We start from the raw sequence: 10,000 nt of genomic DNA, 5'->3' as shown, positions 1-10,000 counted from the left end.
TGACAAAAGAAAACACGGATGGTGCGAATAACGATAATCTACAATACGAACCACTCGGCTTCAAAAAAGCACTGAAACTGACAATTGAAAATACGGATGGTGTGAATAACGATAATTTACAATACAAAACACTCGGATTCAACAAAGCACCGAGACTGACAATTGAAAATACGGATGGTGCGAATAACGATAATTTACAATACAAAACACTCGGATTCAACAAAGCACCGAAACTGACAATTGAAAATACTGATGGTGCGAATAACGGTAATCTACAATACAAACCTCTCGGATTCAACAAAGCACCGAAACTGACAATTGAAAAAACTGATGGTGCGAATAACGATAATCTACAATACAAAACACTCGGATTCAACAAAGCACCGAAACTGACAATTGAAAAAACTGATGGTGTGAATAAAGATAATCTACAACACGAACCACTCGGATTCAACAAAACACCGAAACTGACAATTGAAAACACGAATGGTGCGAATAACGATAATCTGTCAGTCGCGGAGAGTGAAACCCGATTCGAAACAAGGAACGAGACGTTTCACGATTCGGATAATGTTATTGGTCAAGAGGAAGGGGGAACTTTCAGCGTGGAAGTGAGTGTCGGGATGTGGGAGCTGCAAGTGAAGGTGGATGGAAATGAGGTGAATTTTAAAACTTTTGTTATTATTGATATTTTCATTAGTACCTATCATTATTGTTGTTGTTGTTGCCATTTTATTATTATAGTTGTTTTGTTAGTTAATTATTGTTTATTTTTTTATCATTATCATTATTATTATTATTATAATTCGTGGTATCATTAATTTTATTGTTGTCACTACCTTGGTACTTTTTATGATAATTTATGTCAATATCGAAATAATGTCATTATATTCATCAGTCACTATCATTTAAGTATATCTACTTATCGATTTTAATATTTCAATAAAATTTATTATAGCGTCATCAATATTGTGGTACCATTTTTCATGTGACCAGTGTACCATAAAACGCTATTTTCCCTGTTTTGTAGCATTATTCAAATCAATACCATTGTAATATTTCTACTACCATGACAACTTTTACCGTAATTCATCACTATTACTTTCATAAATATATGAAATGAGCATCGAATGAAGACAGCATCGTGACGGTCATATTTGGCAAGATTATAATACCCTTGCATGTTTCTGTTTGCATGTATTAGATACTCTAGATTTTTATTATTATCATTATTATTATTATTATTATTATTAGTATTATTATTATTATTATTATTAATATTGTTATTATTATTAATATTATTATTATTATTTTTGACGAATTATCCTTCATCAGGTGTATCACGTGACCATGGAGCTCAGTGACGTCAAGTTCATGAGTAAGGGCGGCATGTACCTCTTTGTTCTGCACCCAACGACGGGAGCTGTCATGCACGTGTCAAGGCACAGGACATTCGAAGTGTCAGGCGACGCGGAGGTCATGGCAATCATGAGGGACGTGCAGCCAGGGAAGGTTCTCGTTTTGGCCACCATGGTGAGTCTGTCCGTCTCTTTGTATGGTGCTCATCACATCCCTTTTTTCCACTGGTTTCCATCTCTTCATCCCTTTTTTTTTATCTTACTCTGCTCCTCTCTTTCTCTATCTATCTATCCATCAATCCATCTATCTATCTATCCATCAATCCATCTATCTATCCATCCACTTGTCTATCTATTTTTCCATCTATCTATCCATCTGTCTATCAATCTATTTATCTATCTATCAATCTATTTACCTATCCATCCATCCATCCATCCATTCATCTATGCTTTATATGGACATTTATCTCTCCTATCCCCTCTCTCTCTTACCCAATTATCCTTTTTTCCAGCCTAATTAATATTGAGATGAAGTTAAAGCTAGAGTCACCCAAAAGCCCCGTTCCATACAAGGGTATGCGATCGCCCTCACAAACAGTATCCAACCCCCTGTGTGGAATTCATGTTGAACAGATTGCAACAGGAACGACGAAGGGAAGGGCAAGAAAACACACGAATATGCCGAAGGCCTTTTCACTATTGCTTCGTCAGGGCTATTGCCCTGACGAAGCAATAGTGAAAAGGCCTTCGGCATATTCGTGTGTTTTCTTGCCCTTCCCTTCGTCGTTCCTGTTCCAACCCCCTGTCCATATATTCCCATTGTGTTAAAGTCAATCAACTTAACAACAGCTACAGGTTTTGAGTATTGTTAAAATATATATAAAAATAGAAAATAAAAATAAAATAAAATAAAAAAATAAATAAAATATAGATAAGTAAATAAATAAATAAAATATAAATAAGTAAATAAATAAAATATAAATAAATAAATAAATAAAATATAAATAAGTAAATAAATAAAATATAAATAAATGAATAAATAAAGTATAAATGAAAAATAAACAACAACAGATATCTGTATAATCGGCACAAAAGTCCTGAAATGGTCTGTGATATACTGCCATCGCTTCATTAGCATAACTGCTCCTTTTTTTGGCCATTTAACAACCCCTCTTGCATGTGGTCTATTTCATGTGATGTGTATCGAATTTGTATATATCGGCGTTATACAGACTGTTTACTTACCTAATCAATGCCTGGTACTTTTTTTTTTTGTTTTCGTTGAAAATAAATTTGTTTAAAGCAGGAGAAGTAACCATTGAGCTCCATTAAAAAACGATATGGACCTTCACTCGACCTGCTTTTCATATGCCTTTAATCAAATGTCGTTATCATTTAAGATTTAAGATCCCACCAAAATACAAATGCCTTAAAATGATTATTCTATACTATACTATACAACCTACAACAAAGGACTGATTATATAGACCACGAGCACACTGTAAATTTCTTAAGTCAAGTGGCTTTAATATTAATTCCAATAACTGTACTAATTATATTAATGAAATGATATAATGCAATATAAAAGTAACAATCATGGTTTGATGGGACTAGCAGTTGCGGGGATAATAGTAATAATTATAATCCTAATGATGAGAGAAGGAATACCAAGATAATTAAATCATTACGATAATGATGATTATGACGATGATTACCATTTTCATAATGATGGTGATGACAAATGTGATAATGATAATGGCACTACTAATGAGATCGTAATGATCATGAAGATATTAGAATTGATGATAATAAAGATGTTAATAGTGATTATAAAAAAATTACGATTTTGTTGATATTGAGAACAACGAAGCTGCCCGTGATTCAAATGATAGTCTTTCTTTTACTTCATTTTTTTTATAATCGCCATTTACTTTTACTTCATTTATATGTCATCCCCATTTAATTTTTACTTCATTTATATATAATCACCATTTAATTTTACTTCAGTTATATGCCATCACCATTTAATTGTACTTTAATTTTATGTCATTGCCATTTACTCTTACTTCACTCATTTATCATCACCATTTATTTTCGCGTATGCAGGGCTCAGTAAATAAATACATTACTACACAAAAGGTCGTCCAGTATGAACCTGTCTTTACTACTACTAATAATAATGATAACATTGATAGAGGTAGGAATAAAGATCATGATAACATTGATGATTTCCATAATAAGATAACGAGAGTGAATAATTGACGATGAGTGTGATAATGAAATTGATATATTGATAATCAAAATTAATAATGATGATTGTAATATTAGTATATGGTAATAGTGGGAGTTGTAGGGTTCATAATAGTATATGTAATAACAATGATGATAATATCAGCAATAATAATAAAAACGCAAATAACAGTCGTAGTCAGTAGTAGTAGTCGTGGTAGTAGTAGTAGTTGTGGTGGTGGTAATGGTAATAGTAATAGTAGTAGCAGTAGTAGTAGTAGTAGCAGAAGTAGTAGTGGTGATGGTGATGGCGATGGCAGTAGTAGTTATAGTAGTGGTAGAGGTGGTGGTGATGGTGGTAGTAGTAGTGGTAGCAGTAGTGGTAGCAGTAGTAGTAGTAGTAGTAGTAGTGGTAGTGGTAGTGGTAGTAGTACTAATAGTAATGGTGGTAGTAGTGGTAGTAGTAGTAGTAGTAAGCTAGTAGTAGTAGTAGTAGTAGTAATAGTAGTAGTAGTAGTAGTAGTAGTAGTAGTAGTAGTAGTAGTAGGAGGAGGAGGAGGAGGAGGAGGAGGAGGAGGAGGAGTAGGAGTAATAGGAATAGGAGTAGGACAAGGATAAGGATGAGGAGTAATAGTAATAAAATTAATAGAAGTAATATTGATAAAGATAACAATAACGATACTAATAATGATAATGACAATGGGGCCAATAACAACAATAACACTTTAACAGCAATACAATAACCAAACAACAACAGTCATAACAACAACACGGATAATGATAATAATGATGATGATTAACGATAATAATAATAATCCTTCCTTTTATGTTCACCACCACCACGTCTTAACATTTTACCCCAACAGCACGAGGGCTTCGCGCAACTGAGCAAACTCGTGGAGGCTTTCCTGGCGCAGCAGGGTTCCAGGATCATCACAGACATGGCTATGGGTGACAGGTGAGAGGAGGGGAAGGGGAGGGGAGGAGGGATGGAGGGAAGGAGGGAAGGGGAGGGATGGTAGGAAGGAAGGAAGGGGAGGGATGGTGGGAAAGGGGGGGGGGAGGGGAAGATGGATGGATGGAAGGAGGGGGAGGGGAGGAGGGATGGTAGGAAGGAAGGAAGGGGAAGGATGGTGGGAAGGAGGGAGAGGGGAAGGATGGAGGGATGGAGGGAAGGGGAGGGATGGAGGGAAGGCAAGGGGAGGGAAGGAGGGGAGGGATGGAGGCAAGGCAAGGGGAGGGAAAGAGGGAATGGGAGCGATGGAGGTAAAAGGAGGGAAGGGGAGGGAAGGAGGGGGATGGAAGGATGAAAGGAAGGTATGGGATGGTAGGAAGGAAGGAAGGGGAGGGATAGAGGCAAGGCAAGGGGAGGGAAAGAGGGAAGGAGGGGGGGTGGAGGGAAGGAAGTAGAAGGAGGGAAGGGGAGGGATGGATGGAAGGAAGGAAGGGGACTGATGGAGGTAAGGAAGGAAGGGGAGAGAATGAGGGGGATGGAAGGATGAAAGGAAGGGGTGGGATGGAGGGAAGGCAAGGGGAGGGTAGAAGAGGAGGGATAGAAGGTGGGAAGAGAGAGAGGAAAGGAGGGAAGGCAAGGGATGAGGCGGAGGGAGGAATGAAGGGTGGGTAGGGAAAGGAAAGAGGAAAGTTAGAAGGAAAGGGGAGAGGAGAGGGGAGCAAAGGAGAGAGAAGAGCATTTAAAAGAAGTGGAAGGAGAAATGCACGTAGACAGACAAACAAAAACAGATATCAGAAATTCCTGTTCACACATTAAAGAAAACTGAAACAAACGTTCCGCAAAATGAAGGGCAGACTGACATAAAACCAAAATATCCCATTTTTATCATTAATACCCTTCCCCCAAATCCACCAGTGAATAATAATACGACAACACTGCTCGTACACTTTAGATGGGCGTGGATAGGGACGAAAGGTGGGCGTACGTGGGCGGAAGGAGCGACCTTCAGTACCCCAAAGACGGACCATTTAATTAGGCCTGGATCGACGATTCACCTGTACGCCAACCTACCCCGTCGGCCTGAGAACGGTGCGTATCATTTTATCACATTTTTTGTGTTATACTGAGAGAGTGGTTGACTGGTTGTGTTTGTAGAGAGTGTATAATGTTTAGAGGAGACAAAGGTAGAAGAAACGATGATAACATATAACGGATAGGCAGTTAGATTTCCCTTTGTTATTCCATGTCAGAAGCTCATCAAACTACCCAAACTCACGCCATTAAATAAGAAAGGCCGTTATATATATATATATATATATATATATATATATATATATATATATATATATATATATATATATATATATATATATATATATATATATATATTTTTTTTTTTTTTTACAAGACTAAGATTCATTCATACCAATATAACCTGTATGGGTCTCATTAGCCCCGGAAAACCTGAAAATTGGCCCAAACGGACGAATATACACTTAATTGCCGATCATGGTCTCATAGGGACTACATGAAGACCTGTGCTAATAAACGTATCGGTACTTGTGTTCTAGAAGTTACTGCGCGAATATAACGAAGCTGCATTGTTATTCAAGCTGTAAAGGAGCTATCTGATATCTTTAATAATAAACTAGAAAAGTTTGATACGAATTGTGATAGGATTTATAGAAGGCGTAGTAATTGTTACAAGACACAGTGCATTCATACACTTAAATGAACTTAAACATAACCAAGGTCTATTCGATGAATAGGGGCTACGATAGCATAGCAATTGCAGTGCCACAGTGCGTAACAAAGGTTGCGAATGTATGCAAATCCTCCTTTTGCAGCTGACATGTGTGCGACTACGTTCCAAGGGAATGCGTGGGCTGCTAGACGAGCCTTCTGCGAACGCTACGAGGGCTACGGTAGTCTGTGCAATTGCAGCGCACCTCAGGATTTGCATAGACGCGTTCCCCTTGCAATGGTGAGGGCATGTGTTGCCTTTTTTCCTCTGAGATTTTTATTAGTTTTAAGAGAGAAAAAAATCTTGCATAAGCTGTGAAATATTTCAGATATCGAGAAGAAATATTGGACCCATATTTTTTTTTTTTTTTTTATTCATTTATTAATTTATTTTTTTTGCTTGTCGATTAGCAATAATGATTGTAGACAACAATGCACATAAAAATGCGTCAAGTGCGCTTATAAAAAAACACTGAAAACTGGGAACAGATTGATTTTTTTAAAAGTAGATAAATAAATAAAGTAATAATAATAATGTTAACGAAACTGATGGTAATAATGATAATGATAATGATAATAAAATGATAATAGTTCATAAAATAATGTTTTCCCACAGGACGGAGTGGAGACAGGCATTCCAACGGTCATCGTAGCGAGCACGAGGCCGATTCTCCTCAACAGGTTAATTTTCCTTTTTTTATTTAAATTTCACAATAGCAATAAAAATAATGCGCGAAAGATATAATATGATACACATGCAAGGGAATATATATCTGTACATCTTTCTCTATCTATCTCTATATATACACAATCGTATATGCACATATATACACACAAATACACACATTCACACACACGTAGATACGCCCACGCCCTTTCATATATATATATATATATATATATATATATATATATATATATATATATATATATATATATATATATATATATATGTGTGTGTGTGTGTGTGTGTGTGTGTGTGTGTGTGTGTGTGTGTGTGTGTGTGTGTGTGTGTGTGTGTGTGTGTGTGTGTGTGTGTGTGTGTGTGTGTGTGTGTGTGTGTGTGTGTGTGTGTGTGTCTGTGTGTTTATAGATGTTTATAGAGCCACAGAGAGATAGACCTACATGCAATTCCATTCTTGAAGGTGTCTGCGGCACCTGATGTCAGCAGCGGGAAGCGACCCTCAGCTGATACTCGTCGTTGCTGACGGAAGTTCTGACGGATCGCTGGACGAAGTGCGTGACCTGGCCGCCCTCTACGGTGTCAAGGTAAGGTCGTGCAAGAGTTTATTTATTCCTCTGACCTCGAATAACCTCTGTTGAAGGAGATAGTTCAATTTGACGTTTTGAAAAAGAGGCACAAAGTTCAAAGTCAAAGTGGATACCTTATCCAAGTGGACGACAAGAGACGTTGAAAGAGACACGAAATCCAAGGTCAAAGTGGGCATCTTATCCAAGTAGACATGTTGAAAGAGACACCATATTCAAGTTCAAAGTGGATACCTTATCCAAGTGGACGGCAAGAGACATGTCAAAAAGAGACACGGAATTCAAAATCAGAGTGGGTCCCTTATCTCATCAGATGTGGGGGACATACTCATAGAAGAACATGCTGACTATGCCACGGGATGCTGCGGTAGAGTGGCCTGTTCCCTCCCTTCAGAACCTCGCCTGAAAATTGCAGAACGTTAATCTCATATATTGTGAGGCTGTGGACTCTCACTCTTGCATTTCCCTACAAATATAACCTTACCTTACCTAACTTCATTTCACTTAACGTTACTTGTCTCACTTTAATTATATATATATATATATATATATATATATATATATATATATATATATATATATATATATATATATATATATATATATATATATATATATATGCATATGTCATATGTATACATATACACACAAGAAACAACCAGATATATTAAGAAAGACCCCAAGCAGACGTACAAAAATAATAATAATGTTAATAAAAAGATGAAATAGATAAATAAACCGAACAGACGAACGAATAACCTCCCCCCCCCCTTTCCCTGGGCAGTACAAGGCGCACGACGCCGGCGGGAGCAACGTGACCGTCCGCATCCAACGCCACTACAAATTCTCGTTCACCTCGGCCTTCGAGACCTTCCCCTGGACTCGGAAGGTCATCGTGCTCGAGGAGGACCTTCGCGTGTCGCCGGACTTCTTCAGGTAAGGCACGAGGGGGTCTGGAGGTATGCGGCAGATAGATTAAAAATCTCCTCTTAATCCTCCTCTTCCTCCTCTTTCTCCTCCTTTTCCTCTTCCTCCTTCTCCTCCTCTTCCACCTTCTCCTTCTCTTCCTCCTTCTCCTTCTCCTCCTCTTCCTCCTCCTTTCCCTCCTCTTCCTCCTCCTTTCCCTCCTCCTCCTCCTCCTTTTCCTCCTCCTCCTCCTCCTCCTTTTCCTCCTCCTCCTCTTCCTCCTCCTCCTCCTTCTCCTCTTCCTCCTCTAGATGAATAGGTAAATAGGTGCACAGATGAATAGAAAAAAATATATAGGTGAATGATAAGGAATTCAATATGCGGCAGATTAATTAAAAATCGCTACAATTGAAATACAGAACACTCACCAATGTCCATGAAATAACAGAGAAATATAGAGAACGAGAGATAACCCTTCCGAATAGACTGCAAGAGATTCCCACACCACACCTCCTCCTCCTCTACCTCTTCCTCTTTTTCCTCTTCCTCCTTCTCCTCCTCTTTTTCCTCTTCCTCTTCCCCCTTCTCCTTTTCCTCAACTTCCTCCTCCTTATCCTCTCCCTTTTACTCCTCCTCCTCCTTATCCTCTTCCTCCTCTCCTCTGCCTCTTCCTCCTCCTTTTCCTCCACTTCCTCCTCATTTTCCTCCTCTTCCTCTTCTTCCTCCTCCTCTTCTTCCTTCTCCTCTTCCTCAACTTCCTCCTCCTCTTCTTCCTCCTCCTTCTCCTCATCCTGCTCCTCCTCCCACAGTTACTTCGGCCAGCTGGCGCCCGTCTTGGACCGCGACCCTACCCTCTACTGCGCCTCCGCCTGGAATGACCTCAGCAATAGCAAGTCCCTGGGAGATCCTGGCGTGGTCATGCGATCAGAGACCATGGCGGGGCTGGGCTGGCTCCTGAAGAGGGACATCTACGACGAGGTCATCGAGAAGTGGCTGCGGCATGATCAGGTGAAGGGAGGATGGGTGTGCATGTGTGTGTATGTGTGTGTATAATGTGTGTGTGTGTATATATATATATATATATATATATATATATATATATATATATATATATATATATATATATATATATATATATATATATATATATATATATATATATATATATATATATATATATATATATATATATATATATATATATATATATATTCCCCATTCCTTCATACCCTTATAAACTCCCTCCAATCCCTCATACCCTTATAGGCTCCCCTAATCCCTCGTACCCTTATAACCACCCCCCCAATCTCTCACACCCTTAAAGGCTCTCCCAATCCCTCATACCCATAAACGCTCCCCCCTAATCCTTCATACCCTTATACACCCGCTCCAACCCTCATACCCTTATATACTCCCCCAATCCCTCATACCCTTATAGGCTCCCCCAATCTCTCACCCCCTTATCATCATCATCATCAAGGGGGCTGACGCCGACGGGGGCGCATAGCCGCATCCACCCTTCGCTTCCACCTACGAGGAT

At 38.8% G+C, this 10,000-nt stretch overlaps 1 protein-coding gene across 1 annotated transcript in view; it reads left to right on the top strand.

Moving 5' to 3' along the window:
* Positions 1–10,000, top strand: part of LOC113822081 (protein O-linked-mannose beta-1,2-N-acetylglucosaminyltransferase 1) — a 21,689-nt gene that overhangs the window by 4,712 nt on the left and 6,977 nt on the right. Inside the window, exons 3-11 of the mRNA XM_070122948.1 lie at positions 1–659; positions 1,336–1,533; positions 4,454–4,545; positions 5,495–5,631; positions 6,390–6,526; positions 6,902–6,966; positions 7,431–7,554; positions 8,339–8,490; positions 9,270–9,468. The exon at positions 1–659 is cut by the window's left edge and continues 126 nt beyond it. Coding sequence (XP_069979049.1) covers positions 1–659; positions 1,336–1,533; positions 4,454–4,545; positions 5,495–5,631; positions 6,390–6,526; positions 6,902–6,966; positions 7,431–7,554; positions 8,339–8,490; positions 9,270–9,468 — 1,763 coding nt within the window. The remainder of the gene's footprint in view (positions 660–1,335; positions 1,534–4,453; positions 4,546–5,494; positions 5,632–6,389; positions 6,527–6,901; positions 6,967–7,430; positions 7,555–8,338; positions 8,491–9,269; positions 9,469–10,000) is intronic.

The sequence above is a fragment of the Penaeus vannamei genome, chromosome 6 (assembly GCF_042767895.1).
Source record: "Penaeus vannamei isolate JL-2024 chromosome 6, ASM4276789v1, whole genome shotgun sequence".
In the NCBI taxonomy this organism is placed as follows: Eukaryota; Metazoa; Arthropoda; class Malacostraca; order Decapoda; family Penaeidae; genus Penaeus; species Penaeus vannamei.
This window is presented reverse-complemented; position numbering and strand designations above follow the sequence as displayed.